The sequence below is a fragment of the Acartia tonsa genome, chromosome 7 (genome assembly GCF_053477335.1).
Source record: "Acartia tonsa isolate MP-2025a chromosome 7, ASM5347733v1, whole genome shotgun sequence".
NCBI classification, from domain to species: domain Eukaryota; kingdom Metazoa; phylum Arthropoda; class Copepoda; order Calanoida; family Acartiidae; genus Acartia; species Acartia tonsa.
In genome coordinates, this window is record NC_137266.1 from 49,485,482 (window position 1) to 49,512,267 (window position 26,786).

Genomic DNA, 26,786 nt, shown 5'->3' on the forward strand with positions numbered 1-26,786 from the left:
AAGAAAAGAAACAATTCTTTAGCAATAGGAAAGCATTTATAATTTTTAGTAGCGAAGCTAATTCAAAAAAAACTTATACAAGTTAGCCTCATGTAATACTTTGTCAATATTTCCTATTGTATTCTCATTTGGACAAATTGTATTTTTTCGCAAGTTGATGAACAATTTTAAGATACTGCTATAATCAATACGGAAAGCTATAATGTTTAAAAGGATATTATCAGGGCTCAGCCGCTCATAAGTCTCAAATTTTAACCCGCTAATGTGACAAAATATTTTTTTTTTTATAAAGATGGATAATCTGTTCAGGAACAGATGTATACATCCAGCTAAATTTTAAAGTTATAATATGAAGATAAACGCGCGGCTGCCGAACCCTGGATATTTCATATACATACATTGAATTTTAAAACTTCGCTATTAATCAAATTAAATTTAAATGCTTTATCAAATACAGGAAAGCTCTGGAGGACGAGCTGAAAACCCTCCGACCAATAAACAGAGGTCTTACAGTAACCTCCCCACCAAAGTTGGAACGTCTTAGAATCCAAGAAAACGAAGGTTTGATAATTTTTTATACTTTTAAGAAATATAGTAATGTATCTAAGCAGGACTAAGGCTATTTTCCTGAGTTTACTGACCAAAAAGATATTACGATGGCTCTTAGAAAACAACTACTACCAATCCAACATGGTATCGTAAAATAAATGTAGAATGTGTGGGGAAGGGTGGGTCACCCTTCGCCGCTGTCTTTTGTTAATTGTTAACTTGTTGGGTAGGTTGGGTTAGATTTAATTAGGTAGCCCCGTAGTAGTTAGGCATTATAGGGAAAGGGTTCATAAACTCTTATTTTCAATTTAAAAAATAATGGGAGGGTGGGGGAGGTTCTACGATCGCTAAGAACTTTGCGGAAAGCAATAGTTTAAAATTTTATCCACATTTTTCAAATAGATGTTATCGAAGCTAACACACCATCAACCACATCTACAAGCACCACAACAACAACCACCACTACTACTACAACTACACAGACAACAACTGAAGAGAGTACAACAACAACAACTACATCTGCCACAACCAAACAACCGCTGAACACACCCTCACTAAGCTTCGCTCCTGATATTACTAGTGATGAAGATATTTCTTTGGAGGCGGAGATTTCTAGGTATTATTTTAATCCAGGGACCTAAAGGGATAGGAAAATGGCCGATAAATTGATGAACATCCCCAATAGGAATTCACAAAATTACTTCTTCTGTAGATTACAAATATTGGTTGAAACATTTGGGCACTTATTTAAATAAATCAACCAAATAAATTCAATAAAATTCCCCAAAGTTGTTGAGCCAACGAATAAGAAAACATTATTTGAAAACTTTAGGGACTAGTGTAATGAACAGCCCATTGTCCCCTCCCTACCTGCGCTATAAGTGTATCTATCTATCCAGGGAAGTTGGAAAGAAGGAGGTGGAGAAGTTTGCCCGTGACATCAAAGTGAAGCCAGCCCAACAAAACAGAATCAACACAAATCTGGAAAATCAACGAAAACAGAGAATAGAAAATGCGGGTAAGAATTTTAATAGCGCAGCTAGCTACTCTTGATCAAGTCTATCTTTCTTACAGAGAACCAAATCCTATAAAATTTTATCGGTTTAGTCTAGAGTTGGGATTTTCCTAAGCCAGCAGAGGAAATTTCAATTGTCCAAGAGACTTTATTATTATTTGGCTTTTTATTAATTTGTTTACATATTGATTTTAATATTTGAAATAGTGTGTATTATGTACTGGATTATTAGCTTTTGAAATTAATTGAATTAGACTGTACATGCAAATATACTATATATATATGTATGAGATTGTATTTTCCAAAAGGATATATGTATATGTTCATGTAATTAATTATTCATTTGATATTGAGGATTTCTTTATTATGATCTTTGAAAGTGATTGGTATATATAATCAACTTTTCATAATTGTTTCATAATTAATTGTATAATGTTAATCATGAAATTAATTACACAAGAAAATTAATATTTCATTACAATTAATTAAAAGCTAAACATATAAATTAAACAAGGATGATAACATCCACTAACGGCGACGTATATCAACAACATAAATAGAAGATTTCAAATTGTTCTTAATGGCAAAATAGCAATAGAGAAATTCAAATGTATCCTCAAAAAGACGGACAAACGGACAGACAAAGTGTAGTTAAAGAGTAGCTTCGTTATTTTTGATTAGAAATATAAAATTAATTGATTTTTATTAAGATTTAAATTTATTTAGATTTATTATTAAACCATATATGTGAAAATTGCATAAATACATGAGAAATTGTATGCATTTATAACAAATGTTTCTAAATTATTTATGTGTGAATTTATATTTGTATGAAAATTAAATATGCATTTGATTTTGATATAACATAACATTTCAAAAAGCTATTTAATTCTTTTATATGGAGAAAAGAAATAGCTTAGAGACGGAAACTTGCGCAGAGAGAAAAAAAAACTGCAGGCTGAAATTTTTAAAGAAGCTGCATTAAAATGTGTTATTTACATTTTTATTCAATTTAAGACAATATATAAGATAAATTATGATTTTTAAGGTTTTAAACACGTACTTCCAAAACCTAAAATGATAAAGTTGTTCTAGCAAATTGAAATAATAAAGAGTATTTTAAATCAGTACTCTGCAGACGCGACTAAGCCCCAAATTTAAAACCATTTGGATACTTTCAAAAAGTTTGAAAAAAGGGATTGCCATATTTGGGTCAGGTTTAGACATCCAGCTGATTTTAAAATTGTTAAAAGTTGATTTCCCTTAAAGACTTACAGGCGGTTGACGTGTGGCTGCCGAGCCCTGCCCTTATGGTACAATTTTGACACCCTGTTGACATAATTCAAGAAGTTACATGGGAATAAAACTGAATGTTTTCACTTTGCAGTCAATATCTTATTTCAGGAAAACTTAATATTAACAATGCTTTAAAATTACATAGAAGCTTTAAACCTTCTTTAAATACGTAGGTTTTTTTTATTTTAAAACGCAATTCAGGTTTTGTAACATATTGGCCTGTCATTGGTTATTTGTAATATATGACGTCATTTTTTTTATTGACACTATATAAAGCTTATAATATAATATTGACTGTTTTATAGGAACACTTTATTAGAGGAGAAATTTTATTTTTGATTTGTTACCACTGTTAAATATTATTATGTATTATGTTATATTGTCAACAAATCAGGGAAGGAGGGCTGTTTATTACACAATTCCCCAAAGTTCTATAATAACATTTTCTTATTCGTTTCTTAACAACTTTGAGAACTTTTACTGAATTTTGATTGGTTCATCTTTTAAGTTGAGTGGTCAAATGTTTCAACCAATAATTGTAATCTACATATGGAGTAATTTTGTGTATTAACATTGGGGATGTACATTAATTAATTTGCTCTTGTCTTATCCCTTTAGATCCCTGATTATTTTCTATTGTCAACAAATAATTTTCACTCCTTTCACTTTACCACATGATACTTGGATATTAAAAAGTACGTTCTTATCTATTTATCAAAGTTGTAAGGATATGACAATGGCAGACCCCTCGCTTTTTCAAATTTGTGAAATTTTAGCATGGATAGATGAAAATATTTTTGTCTCAACCATGACACTTTGGTTGAGCTTGGACTTCCGAATTAGCGGGAAGTTCACGAGATCAGTTGGCGAACATACAAAACCCCCAATACCAGGAACCATCAAGATTCAACAGCAGGTTTGAATATAGATTTATTGATGAAATTATTTCAAAAGACCTGAAATTACAAGATCAATTAATAAACAGAATAAAATATTATTCGTTATCTTAAAACTTTGAGCACTAAAAAAAATCTTTTTCTTTTCTTATGGTTAAAGAATCTTTGGAAACTTTGGCTTTAAAGGAAAATTATTTGGTTTAATAAATCATTGTTAAATGCAACAATAAGGCACATAAAAATTACTAAAACATATATTAATCATAATTAAGTTTCATGCTTAGCTGGCTAAAGCCTTTTTTAAAACTACATATAATCGTCCTATACACCATACTTCTTAATCAAATTAACAAATTCTACCTGAAGCTCTTATGGTTTCAAATCCCTGATATACTAGGGTAGTTCACACTCAATGAGACCAATGATAGGCCCAATTTTGTTCTCCGCAATCTTCACACTCTCATATCTCATTCAAAAGTAAAGAACGTGCGCTTCAAAATAAACAAACACTCTATGCCGCGCCACATTATGAAAGGAAAGCCCTAAAAGACGACATTTGCGCTTTGATTTTGGTTTAATGATAAGGAATTTAATTTCGAACTTGATAAACACAAAGCTTCCTCGAAAAGAGGTTAAGACACACCCCCCGTTTGAAAGTCAAATTAACTTCCTTAACGAGATTCAAGGTTTTTTTCGCGCTGAGCACTAGCAACATTTCTCACTAAACTCAACTCACCATAATCACATGAGAATGGCCACATCCCGAAAACGTGACAATTTTGCTCCTAACTAAATGAAACCCCGTGAAATGCATACACAATATTATACTCCTCACTAGGACTCATAATACCTCACATTTTAGGATAGAAGGATGGGGATTGGTTTGTACCATACAACATTCCATGCACATGACAATCACAAGATCACATACACAATCCTAAAATAGATAATCCTATTAATCATGATGTTGTAAATATAACAACTATACTAATTAATAATCATTTCATAATCAATAGGCAATAAATCATTATTAATAAATCAATAAGTACCTACGAAATCAGGTTGAAATGTAAATGTAAACAAATAATGTAAAAATAAAACGAAATAAATCTTAGACAAGAAAATTAAGATTTATAGGTACTTAAAACTAAATTTGTTAAGCATCAAAAAGAGTAGTAAGAAAAAATTTTTCAAAATCCTTGGGCAGAAAGTTTTTCAAACCTAATGAATAAGAACTGTAATATCTTAATCAACAATAAAACTTTTTAATACTTAAAGAATAGCAAAATATTAATATCTTCGTTAGAATTTTCATTGAAATTATGAAAAAAATACCAATTTTTCTTTGTAAAAAAAAACTTTAAATATGAATTTTCAATCATTCCTTGATCTGAATAAAAATGTTTTACTTGATTGAAATTCATATATAATTTTAAAAAAAATCTGCTAAAAAAATACTTGATTTTTTCATAGAATAAATATCGAATCACGCAACCTCGACACATTTATTCCTTTTTGTTAAACTTTTCAGGTAAGTTTTAAAATGAATTGTACTTTTGAAAAGAAATTAAACTCAATAAAATTAAATTTGAGCATATGAAATAGAAGAATATTTAATCGCATTTCATTTGATTCTTATTTTAGGCATAAAAATAGGCATATGAAAAATGTGGCTTTTTACTAAAAAAAATCTCAATTTCCATAAAATAAGAATCAATTATTAATCATAATTTTTAACAACTGCCTGACTGATACAGCATGTTCTTCTAGGGGAGATTTATCCGTCAGTCTGAACAAGACTCTTGCCGTCTTTCTTCCATCCTCAATTCTCGTCACTCGGCCCATCCTCAAACATCTCATCAGCGGATTGGTACTCGTAACCAGAACTACATCTCCATCAGCTAGTGGCTCTGCCATCTCATCCTTCCACTTGGACATCCGTAATATCTTCGGTAGGATCTCCTGGCGGTAGGCAGTCCAAAACTGGGCAGATAAATCTTCCAACAACTTCAACCTGGAGGAAATTTGGTCCTCCGGTTTCATCGCCACATTGCACAACGGCTGGCGGTCAACATTTCCCAGCAGCTGGCCAGGGGTAATTAGCCGCCAATTCTCCACGTCGTTCGCAGCTTCAATCGTCAGTGGTCTGCTATTCATAATTTTACTGACCTCCGCCAACAGCACCAGGAGCTCGTTGAAATTAACAGAACTATTCACCAACTTCTTGGACAGCAATCTCTTGGTTAGTCCCACCATTTTCTCAGCCTGCCCAATATAATGGTGGGCTCGGGCCGGGATCTGAGACCAAGAAAACTCTACCTGGCTGCCCAACTTCTGCTCTAAAACCTTGCGAGCACCGGATAATTGTGTGCCCATGTCGCTTACTATGATCTTCGGCAGACAATGAACAGCTTCCAACTTGCGCAGGGACAACAGGATACTGCTGGTATCATACTTTTCCAAGGCATCTAACCACAACGCCCCTGAGAATCTGCAGACCACCACGAACACCCACACCTTCTTCGTTGCTGTCTGACTCCTCGTTTTGGCGGCAGCTCTCCTCGTAACCAGCGGACCCATCAGGTCGACTTGCACAGCTTCAAAAGGCCTGCTCGGGACCAACTTGTCAGGTAACACCTCCTTCATGGTAGCACGACATTCCTTAGCCCTCTCAACACTGCAGGGCCAACATTTCTTCACTTCCATGATGGCCAACCTCCTTGCCTTCACAATCCAGCACCAACGGCGGCTCTCAGCTAAAGTTCCACGGACACCAGAGTGAAGCTCAACATGCGCTTCTCTCATAAAAATAGCAGCTAACCAATTACCAGGCTCCAAAATTATTAAACCTGGCATGTCTTCAAATATCATTTTACGGCCGCCAGTAATGGCGTCAATGACTGGCTGTCCTCGACCAACCATTTTAAGAATCCTCATCTCCCTGGTCACATAATTTCCACCGGGACCAACGACAGGCCAGGTCAATGATACTTCATGCACTAATGGATTTAATGACGCATAATTGCCTTTAGCATCATTTATCCACTCATCCTCTTGGCTTCGGGACACAATGAAAAGTTCCGCCGCCGCCATAAAATTGTACAAAGACGGCTTGTACACAGCATCTGCGGCTGCTACATGACTACCCGCGGCTGTAGCCTTACCTTCTTGTCTGCTCTTTAGCTTCTTCAACCAGGTGTTCGCAACTTGCAGGACAGCTGCCATAATACGTTTGGCCTGTCCAAATGACCTCCTGTGCTTAAACCTAAAGACATCTTCAGCGGCTTCTCCGGCAACTTTCATTGAACATAACTTAACCATTTTGGTATTCAACTCCTCAGGGGGTAAAACCTGCTTGACTTCTTCGGCAGTTTTCACCGGCCACGCACTTTCATCCTGGCGCAACCATTCTGGGCCCAATCTGTACCTGGAACCTGGTCCCAAATCTGATACTTTGCAGGTGCTTCTGGTGCCCAAATCTGCAACGTTTTGCGTCCCCGGGACCCACCTCCAGTCATCCTTGTTGGTCGCAGATTGAATTTCTCCAATACGATGAGAATTAAATGTGTTCAACATAGCACTGTTGGAAACTATTTGTGATAAAACACACGATGAATCAGTAAAATACATCACTCTGATAACATCAAAAGGCAGGGCATCTCTGACGGACTTTGCCAACCTTGTGGACATCTGGCACCCCATCAACTCAAGGCGTGGAATTGACTCACACTTGACCGGCGCAACTCTTGACTTGGTGGCTAGCAGAAACGTTTCAAAACCTTGTCTAGTTGGCCACCTCAAATATGCATTAGATGCATAAGCCTCTGATGACCCATCCGAAAACATCATCAAGGATGGAAGGCCAGTTGGTTCATCCGGGACCACACAACGGTCAAACTCCAATTTAGCGACCTCAGCTCTGTCCTCCAGCGACTGAACAAGTTCATCCCGTAGACTTTTTGGAATGAAATCTTGCCAGCCCAAATTCAGCAAACAAGTTTTCCGCAGGACAAGTTTAATTCTCAACAGAATAGGGCTGCAAAGCCCAATCGGGTCGAAGGTTTGGGCGGCGAACCTGTGGACCATCTTCTTCGTCAGATTCTCGTCCAAGGCGTCCTGGAGGTTGTACAAATCAGCATCCTCTTTCACCTTCCTTCCCTTGACTTTACCATCTTGGTTGACTCTTGTGGCAATGGACAACACATCGGTGGCTGGCTTCCATATCAGCCCGAGAACCTTGGTATGCTGGCAATCATCTCCAGAATAAATGACTTGTTTGAAGGAAAAACTACCTTTGCCGATAATCCTGTCGGCCTCTTTCATCATCTCCTTGGCTTCTGGCTTCGATCCTGCTCCCGAAATAACGTCGTCTATGAAGCTGTGCTTCTCAAGCTTGACTGCAACTGGAATCTGAGGTAACTTGAACTCCTCATCAGGGTAGGTAGGTATTTGTGGCTCCTTCCATAATTCAGGTTTGGCAACAATTTCACTACCGTTTATTTGTCCCTCTCCATACATCTCCTTGACCTCTGCTTCACTCTTTCCGCCGAACAGGCGGGACGTCAACTTCAGGGCTGTAACTGCCAAATTTCCCGCAGCTAACTCGCCGAAATTCACAACTTTGGTCAGGTAAATTTCAAGTGGACCATCTGGCGTCGGGGAAAATAAAACTCTCTTCATCTGGCTGTCGAACTCTGTGGCCAGGATGGAGTTATAAAACTTGGAGATATCCGCGGTTATACCAACCTTGTAACCGCGGAAAAGCATCAAATGATAAAAAATCTTCTGCATTGGCGGCGGGCCTCCCAGCATTATGTTATTAAAACTGGTACCCTTGAACGTCAGAGAACTATTTGCACACAATCGCATGGGTGTGGAACTTGAATCCTCCTTGAAAGCAACCACTATTGATGAACAAGACTTAGGTCCTTCATACTGCAACTCTTCAGGCGTGGCTTTTTGGAAAACGCCTCTTCTTATGGCGTCGTTGAATACCTCCACATACATTCCATAGGTACCTTCCTTGACCATCCTGGCACGATCCTTTTCAGCAATTTTGCGGGCTAAACTCTCATTGTAGGGTAAAGTGTGAGGATCTTCAATATAAGCATATTGACCTGTCCACTTGTTGGACTGCAAGTCTAGTGTTAAACCTGCCTCAATTATCCTCTGCCTCTCACGCTGGTCCCAGGTAGTGCCGTCGGCCATAGCCTTGCACTCTTGACAAGCAGTACATCCTGGACAAAGTGCCTGCGGCTGTATGCCAAACGATTCAGACGTCAGAAAGTCTGGCAAAGTGCCTCCACTGACACTGACAGCCTTATAAGCCGACTTTTGATCTCCAGCTCCACCATCAGCACTCGTACAGATAAAACCACTACCAAAAATGGTTCGCCACAACATAGACTGGCCCACTTTCTGGTAGGTTGAAGGAAACACGTCAGGATGTGTATTTCCAATGATGATATCTAAGCCTCCACTAATATATGTAAACCTTTCTGGCGGCATTTTAAATATCTCGGCGGCAGTTTCGGGGTGGACCGAGCGCATCTCGTTGGCCCCGCCGAGGGTAGGCATGACAGCTGCCTCAAACTCCCTCAGATTGCCGTCCCTATCCTTCAAATAAAACACAACATTGCGGCAGGAAGACTCACTGCCATCAGCTACAGAAATCGTTGTATATCTGCCAGTAGATTTCAGCTTCAACTTGTTGGATAACTTCTCAGACACAAGTGGCAAATTTGCCCCGGAGTCAAACATTACCGTGGCGTGGCAGGTGCCGCCGCCAGGTGCTACAACAGGAACTAACTGCAGTAAGAAGGTACAGGGGCTGGGTGCAGAACTTGACTTGTAAACTGTATTCACACCAGCACTAGCCTCATGGAGTAACCTGGAATGGTATCTGTCGCAATTATTGGTACCACAAACACCAAGCTTATCAGACTTATTACACTTGTCAGCAGTATGGCCGTCACACAAGCAGAGTTCACATAACTTCTTCTGCTGGACAACTTTCTTCCGGTCAACCACATCCATCTTCTTAAACGTGAGGCAACGGAAAATCGGGTGTTTCTCCTTGCAGCTCTCCACAGGACATGCACTGTTCCACTTGGACGCCTTGCCCTTTCCAGCCTTTCCATTCTTATCGTCGCTGCGGCCAGATACTTGCGCGGCGGCAGCTCTATCACGATTTCTCTTGCCGGCGCCACTATCATAGGACATATCACCGGCCAACATGGCACCTCTGGTCCTCTCCAGCAGTTCAACAATCTTCGGGATGTTTGGTTGGTTCATGCTACCAAGCTCCATCATAATTTTGTCCCTCAAATTTTCAGGGCACTTGTCTTTAAAAATATGAATGAGAGTTAGGTGGTTGTAATCCTTAGCTGCAGAACCAACGATGGCTTCTACCTCCTGCATCATGCTCTTGAAGGTAGCAATTGCGCTAACCACGTCCACAGGTTTATCCACAGGTTTCATCTTGTTCAACTTAGTTAAAATCCTCATGAACCGGCGAGTGTTTGATAAAAACATCTGGTCAAGAAACGCCCATTGTTCATTGTGATCTCTAATCGCTGACACTTGCTTGCGTAGTTCCGGGTTGGTTATCACCTTCTCCATACACAACATCAGACTTAACCTCTGGTCAGCAAATCCATAACCAGAGCATAGATCCTTAAAGACCTGTTTAAAATTTGGGTAATCCGTGTCAGTACCGTCGAACGACGGCAACAAACTGTTGTCCCAGCGCCCATACTGCGGGTTGGAACTCCGAATATCCACAGCAGACATACTTCTGGAGAGCATGGCAGGTGTCCCACTCTCATCCAGATTAGATGAACGACGTTCCATCTCTCTAAGCCTTCGGTACATATCACGTACTTCTTGGCGCAACTCCACGGAAATTTTAAGCACTCCCATGTCCATCTTCACCTTCTCAATGACGTCAAGGTTCCTGGCGACAGTGCTTGACCTCGCGTCATCTGAATCATTGTCAAGCCAGTACAGAATTTTTGTACACTGCTCCAACGACGCATAAACTTTATCTGCAACAGTTTTCTGCTCACTAGCTTCATCCAAATCACGCTTGAACTCGCGCAGCTCACTAGTCTCCACGGCAGGTTTTAGACTTTTTATTAGGTCAGATTGGTCCTTGACCTCACTAAAAATGTCACGAATTGATTTTACATTCACATTTTCACATGAACTAAAACTTTGGCAGGCTTTTAGATTGTCATAAAACAATTTTAACTGTTCATCAAAAACTTCTAGCCTTTCACTGCCAATAGCGATAGCTCGCTCAATTTTCTGCTTTTTGGTTAGTGGCATATTGATTCACTAGGTACTTATTTCACAGAAAAATTGTCACAGTTTATTGCATCAATAATTCACTAGATGCTATTGATCTCTTGATGAATGCTAACGCCTATTCATCAGATATTTTGAAATTGTCTCAACCATGACACTTTGGTTGAGCTTGGACTTCCGAATTAGCGGGAAGTTCACGAGATCAGTTGGCGAACATACAAAACCCCCAATACCAGGAACCATCAAGATTCAACAGCAGGTTTGAATATAGATTTATTGATGAAATTATTTCAAAAGACCTGAAATTACAAGATCAATTAATAAACAGAATAAAATATTATTCGTTATCTTAAAACTTTGAGCACTAAAAAAAATCTTTTTCTTTTCTTATGGTTAAAGAATCTTTGGAAACTTTGGCTTTAAAGGAAAATTATTTGGTTTAATAAATCATTGTTAAATGCAACAATAAGGCACATAAAAATTACTAAAACATATATTAATCATAATTAAGTTTCATGCTTAGCTGGCTAAAGCCTTTTTTAAAACTACATATAATCGTCCTATACACCATACTTCTTAATCAAATTAACAAATTCTACCTGAAGCTCTTATGGTTTCAAATCCCTGATATACTAGGGTAGTTCACACTCAATGAGACCAATGATAGGCCCAATTTTGTTCTCCGCAATCTTCACACTCTCATATCTCATTCAAAAGTAAAGAACGTGCGCTTCAAAATAAACAAACACTCTATGCCGCGCCACATTATGAAAGGAAAGCCCTAAAAGACGACATTTGCGCTTTGATTTTGGTTTAATGATAAGGAATTTAATTTCGAACTTGATAAACACAAAGCTTCCTCGAAAAGAGGTTAAGACAATTTTTTTGAAAGACTTTCTAGTTAGTTTTGTAGGGTTTATGCAACCACTTATTTTTATAATTTGTGCTTTTGGAAAATTGACACTTTCAAGTAAATGTTCCGCATCGTTAGGGACTAGAGGGGTTAAGCATCGGACCCCAAACCCCTCTGTTTTCAATTCATTTAAAAACTGATTTGGGAAGATTGGGGGTTACCAGTGTAGCTCATCGACTCTTTTAGCAGAACTCAATACGAGAACAGTTTTTGCTATATTTGAATCTACAGGGTATTCCAATTCCAAATATTTCAAAATTCGTAGGCTTTATACACAGACACCATATGAGAACAGCTACAGGGTTACTACTCCATCTTTAACATTTTTTACTGTATATTATTCTACAGGGTGATTACCAATACTAAATATTTTTGAATTTGTAAGTAAACAGACACCATATGGTAACACCTACAGGGTGACTACCCCATCTTAAATAGTTTTTGTTTTATATTATTCTACAGGGTGATTAACAATCTAAATATTTCAGAATTTGTAAGCACACAGACACCATATGGTAACACCTACAGGGTGACTGCCCCATCTTCAATAGATTTTACTGTATGTTATTCTACAGGGTGATCAACAATACTAAATATTTTTGAATTTGTAAACACACAGACGCCTTATGAGAACAGCTACAGGGTAACTACTCCATCTTTTATAGTTTTCATTGTTTATTATTTTACAGGGTGATTAACAATCCTAAATATTTCAGAATTTGTAAGCACACAGACACCATATGAGAACAGCTACAGGGTGACTACCCCATCTTCAATAGATTTTGATGTATATTATTCTACAGGGTGATTAATAATCCAAAATATTTCAGAATTTGTTAGCACACAGACACCATATGAGAACAGCTACAGGGTGACTACCCCGTCTTCAACAGTCTTTGTCCAGAGAACCTTTGGTATTACTACAGATGCTAAGGTAAAATTATTTTTAGGACATGTTTAAATGGACGTACGGACATTCTGGTAATGATTATAGAGTTGCTACGCTTTCTAAATCGTACCTAACTACTAAAGGAATCACCATACAAAGTTTAAAATCGATAGGACAATTCTAACCTATTTAGATTAACGAAAAAAGCTATTCGTTACGTACGTATGGACGGACCGACCTTAATTATAGAAAAGCTTCGTTTTTAAAAACAAACATAAACACGAAAAACTATCTTTACCTTATTTTAATCTATTTTTAAAAAAAAAAGTGGGATTGAGGAAAGGGAGGTTTCTGTGATCGTCTCGGCACTTGAATACCTTTTAACACTCTTTTTATGAGAAATAATATTTTTTGGGGGAGGGGATTTAAATCACGAAAGATGAATTAAAAGCTTTTCCATAATTAGGGTCGGTCCGTCCGTCCGTCCGAGATAGATAGCTTTTATTCGTTAATTTAGGCATGTAAGAATTGTTCTATCGATTTTAAACTTTGCATGATGATTGCTGTAGTAGTTGGGTTCGATTTAGAAAGCGTAGCAACTCTATAATCATTACCAGAATGTCCGTACGTCCATTTTAAACATGTTGATTTTTCTACTTTTTTAACAACAAATTTTCAAGTGTTTTAATTATCCGTTTGATCTGATTTTTGGTATATTGATTCCTGGGACAACAAAGAACAATATTATAAGCGAAGCAACTCTATAATCAAGTCCAAAAATGTAAGTATGTCCATAAACATTATCCTGTTTTTAAGCAGTTTTTCAACAAATTTACCTACAATTTTGATTCGACATTTATTCATTTATGTTCCGATTTTTCAGTTCAGATACTATACAAGTGTTAATGTCCGTTTGTCCTACCGTGTCAGTGCTTCGCTTTTATGGATGTTGTCATCCTTGTTAAAGTAAAAATAACTACATAATATCATCAAATCATAATTGCTTCTTAAAAGCCATTTAATTTCAATTATGTACAATTAAATAATTTACTCTCATATATAACTCTCATGTATAACTGACTTTAAATAGCTTTTTATTCTTGTAAAATAGAAGTAAATTAAATGCTTAAAATGTTTATTATAAAATTTTAACAACGGATAATTTAATGTTAAATAATATCTTTTTGTGAAAGGAACAAGGATAATACAATTAAAAATTAGCGCAACAAGATCAATAATTTAATTCATATGCTCATAACTTGCTCTAACGCTATCTTTTAATAAAAATACCAGGATGTTTGTGTGTCTCTCTTTCCTCTGAACCGGCATGGTTCTTATAGACAGCAAATCTAATGAGAGAACGTGATCATAAAATTTTGGGCACCAGTATCATTTACAGTCCATTCCTCCTCCCTCCCTATTTTAATGCTTTGATATATTCTTTTATTTAGAAAATATAAACAAGCAAAATTTAGACTTCTATCTTATATAGTAGCTGAGTAATTATTATTTAAGTTCCATGGGGATATGCCTTGTCATAGAGAAGCTTCACTACTAATAATTATGATCTAAATTATCTAACTGTCCTAAAAAAAAGCATTCTGTATTTTTGGCCGTGAATTTTTTCTAATAATTCCCAAGGAAGTCATTTTCGCAGACAATGTATAATTATATTTTAAAATTGAAGTTTAAATGTTTGAAATCAACAATTATTTATGATCTAATGGTCTTATTATTTATCATTTATAAAGCTTGATATCTTTTTTCTTTAATTGAGGAAAATTTAGATTTTTGTGTTTTTTTGTACTTTAATGTTATCAAAATAAATCCGTGGTAATATCATTAGAATACGTTTTATTATTCGTTGGCTTACATCAATTTATCGGACATTGTCTTATCCCTTTATATCACTTTTTCTAATTTAATTGTGTCTCAACTGATTTTCATTTCAGCCCTTCAAACGAGAATTGGACCCTAACTCTGTTAGTCAGTTGATCAGAGAGGATTCCTCCATGTTTAAATCCCTGCAGAATGCTGTCGATGTGCTTACAAGATCTTCCCTTGGTAAGTTAATTTTCCAGTATGGCTTTGAAACCGATTAATATCCGCTGGATTAGAACCGGTTCTCAGCTATACTGAAAAAGCATGTATAGCATTGTATTAAAGACATACGCTTATAGTAATGGAAATTATTAAAAGGCACCTCGGTGCTAACACAACTGGTTTTAATCTTATAATCATTCATTTTAATATCCGCGGAAAGTTGTCTGTAATACGATGTGTTAATTAGCTACTGTTGTTTTTATATTTCCTCAATTAATTAACAACTGTCTATTCATTTGAAGAGTCCATAAATATTCATAAATTTTATAATTATTTATTTTTTGTAAAAATATCTTTTTTTTTAGGATACGTTTCTTTCTTTGGAAATGGCTCTAAAGGAAATTAATTACTTTGATTTGTTAATTGATATTAAATTACAAAAATATTGGAACGATTTGAATTTAAAAGATTACTTAATAAGGGCTTAAAACTATGTTTATATCTTTATGTCTCACATATTCAATATATATTTATCGTATGACTGAAATAATATACAATAATATGAAACTTATGGTTAGTGTGTTAAAATAATGGATGAAGAATATACGTGGATATTGGGACAGGGTAAAAATTAGGTTGCTATTTCCCTTGCCATATATTGGTCAGTTTGTTCATCCAGAAAGGGGGAGGGGATGGTTTAAAAGGATTATGCGAAGGATTGTTTTTGAAGACCGCTACTAGTTTCGCTTTATTAGAGTATATGATAATGAAACCTTGACTATACGATAAATTCTACATTATTCTACTCCATGAAACAAAATTCTCGAAAAGAAATTTATATGGTTAAGTAAACTTTTTTGAATCTGGTTTTAATAGATGATTAACTATAAATCAGAGGGTTGTTTATTATGAAATATTCTCATATTAAAAAAGTGTAGAATATAAACTGTTTTAGCATTGTACCAAATTTTAAGGCTGTTTTTTAAAGTTTAAAGATACTTCTAATAATTTTTGATGCGCCAACGATATTGAATTTTGAATTTGTACTTAATCTTTCTACATTGAAAGGTGCCTTGGGAGCACAAACCCCTTTTTTGGGGGAAAAAATGAGGGGAAGGGTAATTTGTTTCATATGTCTAACCCTTTCGGGAAGCCTTAATCGACGTAGGGCCTATGTTTGACGTGTCTTAAACCTGCGGGGCTACCCTGTACCCAATGTAACCTAACCTAACCTAAAGTAAAAAACAACCCTCTCCACTTATTTTCAGTTTATTTAAAAGAAACTGCAAATCTATTTTCTTATTTTTTGCTGTTTTCAACGAGTATCGATCAAAGTAATTATAATGCTTTATAAAACCAGACGAGAGAGATATAAATTTCCCAACATTCGAACATTTTCTTCCTAAAAATGTGGCTGACATGAAAGCAAACACTGGAGGTGACAAAGTTCTTGTGGATGACAATGAGACAAGCGCTAGCGATGACAGCAAGGTGATTTGATATTTATATAATTTTAGATAACTTTTAAATTAAAGTTCAATAATTAGGGTCTGTCCTACCATATATAATGGATACCGGATTTAAACATGTTGGTATTGTCTTATAGATATTTATAAATTCTGAAAATATTGTATTTCCTTAAACTTTATTATGTACTAGCGGCTACGCCCCTAGAGGCCTCTAGGGGCACTTGAGGAGGAGAGAGTCGAATTTAGTAATTCAATTTCTTATTTTAGATTTTAAAAGAAAAAGTAAAAAAAAATTACGTTTGATGTTTGTTTTTCGTTGAACTCTCTTTCTAAAATTGAGAAATTTAAAAAAAAATTAATTTCTCTAGGGAGGGTTATAGTTATAAACCTTCCAGGGACATATTAGAATCTACCCTGTTAAGGAGAACCCGATCGGTTCAGTGGTTAGCGAGATCCTTCGCTACAAACAGACAGACAGACAAACAAACAGACAGACATCGTTCTACTTTGTATTATAGATTTAAGCAATGTGCTCCAAATGAACTAATGTTCGTTTGTCTTACTGTTTGATTTTAGAGATTCGCTTTTATGAATGTTGTCATCCTTGTTTCATAAATAACAGCTAGCTAGGACAATATATAATTCAATATATCTTATATGTGTGTAGTAGATAATTCCAATTTTGGATATGCGGAAAGTGTCATGTGTGAAGTCATAAAAATATGTCTAAAGAGGAAGGATGAAAGAGAAGTGGGAAAGAAAACCCTTAAATAGAGTTGGATAATAAACTTATTTTTATGACGTCACACTTACCGCATATTCTTTAATTTGTTTTTCTGTTAAAGGTATTCAAAAGAGCCGACGACTACGCGAAGAACGGATCATCAGTTGCTGACACTGAACATATTATGGATGAGAATATTGAGTTGACAGAGGAGGAGAATGCTGATAAGATTAACAAGATTCTGGCAGTTATGCAAGAACTAAAGTAAAAATATTTTTAACAGCAAAGGAAGCAGCTTATAGTGCCTAATAAACAATGATGACATACAATACAAATGACCAATTATAGGCCAGTTTACATTTTACTATTGTTCAATTACAATATATACTGTCCTATCATTGGTCATTTGTATTGTATGACGTCATTTTTATAGGCACTATAAGCTGCTTCATTCTTCTCTAATATTAGGGTCTAAACATTTGTCTTTTCTTTTGTATTTTTAAGCCAAACTACTTTTTACAATTTGATTTTCGGGGCATAAAGTATCAATTGTTGTGCAATGAAAGGGTTGGTTGTCTGTTGGGTTTACCCTAACATATACCCCGGGTGTTAAGACGGAAAAAGAGCCATTGCTTCCCTTATTTATCCTTGGTCTTTGGACTTGACGTTAAAGTGTCTTGGGCAGTAGCTTTGCCCTTACCATGTTTTTGACAAGGTATCCCTTAAAAATTAATATTTTTTTCTAGTGAATTAAAGAAGAAGTCAGGAGCTCAGAATGTGGAAGATGTGTCTTTCCCCATCAATGATGATCAACTTAACCAACTTTTAGGAATCAAATTTAACATTTAATATACAGTATGACCCACGAAAAAGTATCTTTTAGGGTTTACAGCCCTTATTTCTCAATGTATCATCAAAAATAGAATATATCCGTGTTCTCTGTACATTTCCACATAAGCATATATAAAAAAATAATTTTTACCTCCATTAACACCGGAGATTTTTAGAGCTAAAGTTTTGAAAAAGTGATTTTTCATAATTTTTGGATGGTTATATTATGTCTTTCTGATAACTGAAGAATGACATACAAAGAAAAACAAGTTAACTAATTATTTCTTTTTCATTCCACCAAAAAATATCAATTTTTAATGGCAAAAAATACTACTGAATGAATTGATTATTTGCAAATTTTAGGCTATTTACTTACCCTTATTTATGAAAAGGACTAATTATGACAGTTGCTCCGCCCCCTTTTCTGACATCTCAATTACTTAATGGGGGGTTAATTAAGCTTTTTAGACTAAAAAATCATTATATTGTAATTTTATTTTCTTCATAACTTTTTTGTTATTTAAGTTAGGATAATAAAACAAAAACAATTTTCCTGCTATATTCATAAAGATTTATTTGTTTTTTTTTACTAAAACAATTTTGTCTGATAAGTAAATTTTTCAAAATATCATTAAACTAAAAAGACTCAAAAATATGTGAAAAAAACTGCTTTTAACTTAAAATCTAAATTTTTTATTTCATTTTTGTATAAAGTTTCTGCTAGTAACAAAAATAATAGGATTTCTATCTTAATTTAGCTGAAAAAGTCATTTCATGTTAAAAGTTACTTTTTGCTCAGTCACTTTTTCAAAACTTTATCTCTAAAAATCTCCGGTGTTAATGGAGGTAAAATTAAAATTTTTATATATGCTTGTGTGTAAATGTACAGAGAACACGGATATATGCTATTTTTGATGATACATTTATAAATAAGGGCTGTAAACCCTAAAAGATACTTTTTCGTGGGTCATACTGTAGTTATTACTGTGTAAAAGTTTATTGTTCTTATTTCTCTGAACCCCAAACTTTCAGGTCCACCTTTTAGACACAATATTTATGATATAGATTTAAGTTTGATTTTGATTAGTTGAGAACTATCTGCAAAGCCAGAGCCTAGAGGATAATCTTATCCAGGAAAATGTTCCAGAATTTGTACCTGGCGGCAACTTGGAGGCTGGACAAGTACCAGAACAGGAACATGTTTTCCATCTTCATGAAAACAAGGTCAGTCAACTTGGGATTATTGTTAAAATTTTTAACAATAAGATAAAATTTGTAAAGGTATTGGCTTGTAAAAATCTTGAAATAGGGGAAGGGATCCTTTAAATAGCCCTAACCCCGCCCTTCTAAGCTATCATGTGAATTGATTTTACTCTACAAAAGTACGCCCACGAATGTATGTAGAATTCTAAAATTAGGTGGTGCTTTCCTTAGAAATGCAAAGCAAGCACAGAACACCCCTTCTTAAGTAAAGTTAGTTTATGTATGATTATTTAATTGTTTAGATAGATTGACAATAAGAGGTTTGATTTTTTTGTGCTTGTCTGTGCACTTTATAGGGAAACCACCTAGAATTATATATATTTCTAGATGCATGCCAAGACTCAGTTTGAGGAAAATCTGGAATTATTACCACAAGGTATATATAATTTTTTAAATTTTATCTGGGAGGGAGGGGACATTGGATTGTAAATTGTACTAGTACCCATTTTATGAACACATTCTCTTATCCTTTGAGTTCATGACTTTGTGGTACTTTTTTAAAGTCTTGGTTGGTTAGATAAAAAAAAGTTGTGTCTCAATTTTTTCACCTAATAATTTTAATCTGTAGAAGAGGTAATTTTGTTATCATAATTTGGCTTGGACATCAAGTTATCGTCCATTATCATATTCTTATCCCTTAAAACAAAGAGGTTAATTCTAGAGCTTGTATTTTATCTATGACCTTTAAAAATAGACCCTAAATATAAAAAGATGCCTAAAACTAATTATTAAATATTTCAGCTGTACCTCTACAAGGCGCTGGCCCCTCACTACCCCCTGTACAAATGTTGGAGGAATCTCCAGACAGTTTGAATAAAAAATCTACCAACCAACCTTTCAATCCAGGTAAACAAATTTTATATAACAGTAACAGGATGTCTATCAGTGTGTCTTTACAGGTAGATCTAGCTTCCTTTAATGCTTTCTCGTCATATGTTCCTTAGGTCTCCATAAAGTGTGTGTGTGTCACATTTTCCTAGGCCGCTAACGTTCTAAATCTAACGATATTTTTCGTATCTTGGCCATTTTTCTCTTTTTTCAGATAATTTGCAGACTACATATATTACTTGGTTTTTTTTATTTCAAAATTGAATAAGTTTTCATGATAATTAATCTTCTTTCATAATGCTTCGTGATCGTTCTTGATAAAATTTACAGAGAGAGAGAGGGGACAATGGACTGTTTATTACTAGGGTCCCCAAAAGTTTATGATAACATTTTCTTATTCATTGGCTTAACAACTTTGGACACTTTGGTGAATTTTGATTAGTTGGTTTATTAAGTTGTGTGTTCAAATGTTTCAACCACTAATTTTACGCTACAGAAGGTGTAATTTTGTGTATCATCATTTGGGATGTACATTAATCGGCCATTGTCTTATCCCTTTAGATTCTTATAAAAATTATCTTTCTCTTTCAGACTTGGTTACTTTGGATACCATTGAGCAACAACAAGTTGATTTAGTAGATGAACAAGGAAACTACTTGTCAGAAGAACAATTAGGTAAACTTATCTTCAAGTATTTGAGTGTCTGTTTCTAAAGTATAGTTTGAGGTTTGACTGTGCTTTTGTATAATACTATATATAATCCATAAACAAACTTTATGATAAAAATAAAATTTGAAGCATATTGTAGGTTAGGTTGGATGGATTTAAAGGTAAAGAGCCAGGTAGGGATTGGAACTTACAAGTTAGAGCTCCCCACAAGGGCTAGACATATTTTTTTCTTCGTAAATTAAAAATAAGAATAGATTTTCCAGTATGGCTTCGAAACCGACAATTAGTGTCCGCTAGGTTGAAACTGGTTCTATGCCATACTGAAAAATCAAGTATCATATTGTATTATAGCCAGTTTTCTACGAATATAAAAATGTACAACCATAATATTAAAACCATTTTTGTTAGCCCGTCTCCTTGGCATCTGAAGGCTAACCAATGGATTTAGGAACCCTAGTCAGAAATATTAACTTACTATAATTAATAATGATTAATGTAATTTTTTTAGGCTATGATGTTTTGATTCCCTCATTTAACAACTCTGTCTATATTCCAAAGGTAAATTATTATCAACCTTTTTCTTACATAAAATTTATGTAAAATCCTTATATAAAGTTAACAGGATCTCTGTGTCTCTGTCTGTATTAAAGCTTCTTGCTAGCCGCTGAACCGATACGGTTCTTCTGTATAGTGTAGCTTCACAAAGATATCAAAAGTTTTTAGACTCTCAGGGGAGAGTACTACTACCCCTCCAAAAAAACCACCCCTCCTAATTTTAATTTAACTTTTTTTTTCTTGAAACTAAAATAAAAAGTTGGGGTTAAAAATAAGAATATAATAAAAATTTTGATTTTAATGAGCACAAAAACTCTTGCAAAACCCCATTATTACAGAATCAAATTCAAATTCAAATATTTTATTGGGACAAAACAACATATACATTTAATATTCAACATTCATAAATGGTAATTACATTGCATTATGAGTTTATTAATAAACTATTTTTTATATAAACAATGAATACTATAGGATTAACACAATATAATACAAGTATCCAAGGACTGAAAAACGCCTAAGGGCGGTGTTGAGAATGATATTAGGATGTATGCATTAGTGTTTGATATCCAAGTTATAGAGTAGCTTTGCTATTTCAATTGATTGTTATATTATAATCAGGCCACCAATACAGTGAATATCGCCATATCTCCCAAAACAAACCTACAACTGGAACTTAAACCCGAAGCTCCAATTATAAGGTAATCTAGATAATTGAAAACATCACGGAACCTCTTACTGAAAATATGTTCGAGGTTTCGCGATTTTAATATATAATAGAATTAAATTACTCTGTCTCTATTAATTGGGTTGACTTTAATTTGTGAATATGTTAGTTGCGGGTTTTAGGCTATTTTTAGGGTGGGTTGAGAACATTCGAAGCTCTTTAAAGAATGAAATGTTATGCGTATTTACTTACAAATCTAATAAATATGACTATCTATATGGTTTAGTATACATAACTTTTAAATCATGTAATCAATTATTTTCATATTTGTAGGAAAGTGCAAGGTCCCCAGATTGCAAGCACTTTCCAGCAGGCAAATGAGGAATACAGGTAAAAAAAAATTTCTTAAGTTTTGGAAAAGAATTATTTGGAAGAAATGGTTTTAATTCCTAGCAAAAATTGAAGGAAAAAAACATTTATAAGAATAACACATAATATCTCTATTGCAAAATTAAGCCATATGTTAATAAGTTTCAACATGGCCAATTTGAACCAACCTAATAAGATTTACAAAAAAATACCCAAAGTTTTAAAACAACGGAAAAGAGAACGTATTTATAAAACTTTGGGTACCAATATAACTTATTTTATTCCTGTATTACCTTTTAGTCGTAAGAAGAGAGGAGGTAAAACAATCATTGAAACAGCTTTTGATTATCTCAGGGATAAAACTTTGGGTACTAATACAACTTCTGTCCCTTCCCTCCCTGATATAATTACTTTATTTAGTGATGAGAAGAGAGGAGGTAAAACAATTAGTGAAACAGCTTTTGATTATCTCAGGGATAAAACTTTGGGTACTAGTATAATTTCTGTCCCTTCCATCCCTGATGTAATTACTTTATTTAGTCGTGAGAAGAGAGGAGGTAAAACCATTAGTGAAACAGCTTTCGACTATCTCAGGGATAAAACACAGTTTGAAGATGAATGGGTTGGGTAAGTATTAATATTTATATTCATTTGAATCAGGGATCTTAGGGGATAATACAATGGACGATAAATTTATATACATTGTAAATAACCAATGATAAGAATTATTGGTAAAAACTTATGGACACTGCTAATTAATGAAAAAATAATCAAAGTTTGATTCAAAGTACAAAAAATTTTAAACCAACGAATAAGAAAACGCGGGTATAGTCCTTTCCACGACATATCTCCATAAGGAGCGATTCTTCGTAATTTTAAAATGGCTTTTTATAGGTTATTTTAGGTTAGGTTAGGTTATATTGTGTTAGGTGATTGCCCCACAGGGTTAGGTAAATGGCCCCGCAGGGTTAGAGCCCCCCGCAGGGGCTAGAAATAGGAGAAAAGCTACTGTGAAAAATACGAAGAATCGCTCCTTATGGAGATATGTCGTGGAAAGGACTATACCCGAAAACGCGACTATGAAACTTTGGGTATAAGTGTAATTAACAGTCCAATTTCTCCTTCCTCCCTGTTTGGATACATAGATTTGTAAATGATATAATTTTTTTTTATTTGTGATTTTGATTATATTTTCATTTTTTTGGCCCCAAGTACATTCTTTCCTGAGAGAGATACTATGAAACCTGCCAGTAAACATATAAAGCTTTTCTAAAAGTTTAACATCCAACCATAGACGTCCAAGGGGGGGGGTAAAGGGGTGATCACCCCCCCCCCCATTTAAAATTTACCCCCAAATATTTTACCCCGGGGGTAAATTTTGGGAAGGGGTAACAAAATTTACCCCTGCCAACAGATTTCAGGGGGGGTAATTACCCCCCCCCCCAAGCAAATTTTACCCCCGGGGTAAAAATTTAAGGGGAGATAAAAAAAATTTGCGCCATTTTACCCTAAAAACGAATTACCTCCCCTTAAAAATTTTTACCCACCTCCCAAAAAAAAGCTTGTACGCCTCTGCATGATCCAACTACTTTGTTAGAAATATAAAACTAAACTATTTCAAATTGTAGACGTGCATTGAACACAGATGAATTAGAGAGAAGGAGAAGAGATAAAAATTCTAATGATGACCATCATGAAGCTCTCCTGTCAATTCAAGAAATTCAGAAGTTAGAACAGGAAATTAAGGTAAAAAATATTTTTATGTCCTTGGACGGTTTATAACTAGTTTGGGGGGAGAGTACCACCACCCTCCCAAGATAAATTCTCACACACAGACTACAGAAATATTAATATATCCTTCAATCCCAAATTTAAGAATGGGAAACGGATGAAGTAAATTATAATGCATATGTTCCTGTTCATAAAAAAGTATAAAGAAAGAAGCAAAGAAATTTATATTTTTGTATATGCTTTTTGTAGTATGATCGACAAATTTACGTTGCTAATAAGTAGTAAACACGTACAAATCAATACAGCCATCTATCTTAGATAAAAGCCAAGAAATTTTAACATATTGGATATATTCTGTTTAGGAACTACGTGAGAAGTTACTGTCCCAGCCTGAATTTATCAACAAGAGAGAGAAACGTGGAGTTCTAGACGGTAATTTCATTAGTTCAGTTTTAATTACATAGGTGCTCTCCCTCAAAGTGCCTAGCAAGCACATAAACCTCCAACATTTATAGTTTTAATTGATGGAGAAAATAAGGGTTGAGCTACTTTTTACCCATTTTAATCTAACCCCTTTTTTTCGAAATATTTTAAAATAAGATATAGGAGGGAGTTTCTGTAATCGACTAGTCGCTTTGAGGGAAACTAACCCCAAAAGGAGCTTTACAAAAATCTGCTGGATGATCTGTAATTTTAAGAATTTTTAAGAAACAATTACACTAAGAAACATGGTTATCCCAAAAGTAATCGGTAAAAGAAATAAAACAAAATAAGACAATGGACTGTATAAACTGTATAACAGAAATTAAGAATCAAATATTGATTATATATTTGTTATAACTATTTAGGACATCCAATTTTGATAGACGACTTATCACAAGCCAAGATTGAAAAAGATAAACAGAAATACATTGAGCAGGTATCATCAATTCTCGTTTGAATTTTGATGAAATTAAACAATTACATACAAAAAGTATCCAATTGAACTGTAAAATAGGCTAACCAATAAGCAGTCACTACATATAACAAATTAAAAGCTTTGATTAAATCATATTCAATTTAGTAAGTTTCTGATACAGTAGTACCTCATAGTAGTGTCTTTTATAACCACATCTACTACGAAATAACCGTTCTTTAACAATCACTATCAGGAAATTTTTATAATTCTTACTTAATAATTACTAAATGTAACTTGTCTATGCTGTTTTTCTATTTTTTTACTTACCTATAAATTTTTATTTATTCCAGGAGGAATTGAAACGTGGAAGACGTCAGAGTTCTGACCCCGACCAGCTTTGTCCAACAGTATCTCAATATATAATGCCCAGAGCTGCTGTTAATGCTAATGGTAACATAGATAGACAGATAGATAGATGGACAGACAGACAGTCAGAGTTCTGACACCGACCAGCTTTGTCCAACAGTATCTCAATATATTATTCCTAGAGCTGCTGTCAATGCTAATGGTAACATTTATAGATATATAGATAGATAGATAGATAGATAGACTGACAGACAGACAGACACATTATATAGCTAGTTGAAATAACAAATCTTAATTGGTATTAGCTAAAGCTTTTACTGTTGGAATTATTTAATATCTTATAGTAAACCTATACCCAAGCCCAAATTATGGATAAACAAGGATGACAACATCCATAAAGGCGAAGCACTGAAACGGTGGGACAAACGGACATTAACACTTATATAGTGTCAGAACTGAATAATCAGAGTATAAATGTATAAGAATCTGAGCAAAATTGTAAGTAAATTTGATGAAAAACTGCTTGATACAGGATAATTTTTATGAACATACTTACATTTTTAGGACTTGATTATAGAGTTGCTTTGCTTATAACATTATACTTTGTTGTCCCAGGAATCAACATACTAAAAATCAATCGGATGATTAAATAACATAAAAATTTGTTGTTAAAAAAGTAAAATAATCAACATGTTTAAAATGGACGTACGGACACTCTTGTTATTATTATAGAGTTGCTACGCTTTCTAAATCGTACCTAACTACTAAAGGAATCACCTTGCAAACTTTGAAATCAAGGACAATTCTAACATGCCTAAATTAATGAAAAAAGCTATCCGTTTGTGACGGACGGACGGACCTAGCCTAATTATAGAAAAGCTTCGCTTTTAAAAACATAGGTTAACCTATTCTACAACTTTAATAATAATACGATTAAAATGTGTTTTAGGTGATTGGATGTACATAGTAAACATGCCAGATGAACCAGAGTTCCAACAGTTTGTCCGCTCTGAAATTTGCATGTAAGTTGGTTTTTGTAATACCGCCGAGAAAACTAAGTACATTAGGTATTTATCTGCATTAGCAGTCGAGAAAGTTTAATTTCTAACACGGAATATACAGGATGAACAGATGGAAAGACGTAAAATTTGAATCTTTACCAAATTGTTTTCTTATTTCATCCAAATAGCCAAGAAAACCCCATAGTTGATGATAGACATATGTCTTAGAAACCTTTGTGCGATTTATATATATTTTATATTTATTAGCAACTAAGGAATTTATATTTGATTTCAATTAAGTAGCTTGATTTAAGATTTATAGCAATTCAATAATTCGGAAATATGCACCTTACCTTCATTTTGATTTACTGTATTGTATTTTATAGATCTAAGAATTGTCGTGGATTATGTTCCGTGCCTGCAGGACTTAAAAGTCAGTGTTCACAGCAATATGTACAGGTAAACTTAGATAGTTAGACAGACTGACAGACAGATTATGTTCTGTG

At 34.5% G+C, this 26,786-nt stretch overlaps 2 protein-coding genes across 2 annotated transcripts; one reads left to right on the forward strand and one right to left on the reverse strand.

The window, feature by feature from the left end:
• The first annotated feature begins 292 nt into the window (after positions 1-292).
• On the forward strand, positions 293-26,757 carry LOC145324601 (uncharacterized). The gene is made up of 24 exons (XM_080167184.1): positions 293-303; positions 458-561; positions 952-1,165; positions 1,449-1,567; positions 12,808-12,911; positions 14,819-14,930; positions 15,275-15,305; positions 16,268-16,400; positions 17,224-17,366; positions 17,849-17,927; positions 19,017-19,157; positions 19,524-19,572; positions 19,938-20,042; positions 20,616-20,699; positions 21,202-21,251; positions 21,870-21,949; positions 22,249-22,305; positions 22,825-22,911; positions 23,913-24,030; positions 24,378-24,447; positions 24,864-24,934; positions 25,264-25,363; positions 26,229-26,301; positions 26,667-26,757. The coding sequence occupies exons 1-24, from the start codon at positions 293-295 to the stop codon at positions 26,755-26,757; spliced, it is 2,226 nt and encodes a 741-aa protein (XP_080023310.1).
• LOC145324042 (uncharacterized) lies at positions 5,022-11,943 on the reverse strand. Its single transcript, XM_080166670.1, has 3 exons — positions 11,664-11,943; positions 8,284-11,363; positions 5,022-5,027 (listed from the first exon to the last, which is right to left on the reverse strand). Exons 2-3 carry the CDS (start codon positions 11,083-11,085, stop codon positions 5,022-5,024), a joined length of 2,808 nt encoding a protein of 935 aa, XP_080022796.1. The 5' UTR covers positions 11,086-11,363; positions 11,664-11,943.
• Positions 26,758-26,786: the final 29 nt, after the last annotated feature.

Excerpts from the sequence above, each read along its gene's own strand:
- LOC145324601 (XM_080167184.1), top strand. Across the intron at positions 12,912-14,818 it reads GTATTACTACAGATGCTAAG|CCCTTCAAACGAGAATTGGA; the intron begins GTAAAATTATTT and ends TTTTCATTTCAG. Across the intron at positions 17,928-19,016 it reads ATGATCAACTTAACCAACTT|TTAGTTGAGAACTATCTGCA; the intron begins TTAGGAATCAAA and ends GTTTGATTTTGA.
- LOC145324042 (XM_080166670.1), bottom strand. The coding sequence starts at position 11,085 with ATGCCACTAACCAAAAAGCAGAAAATTGAGCGAGCTATCGCTATTGGC.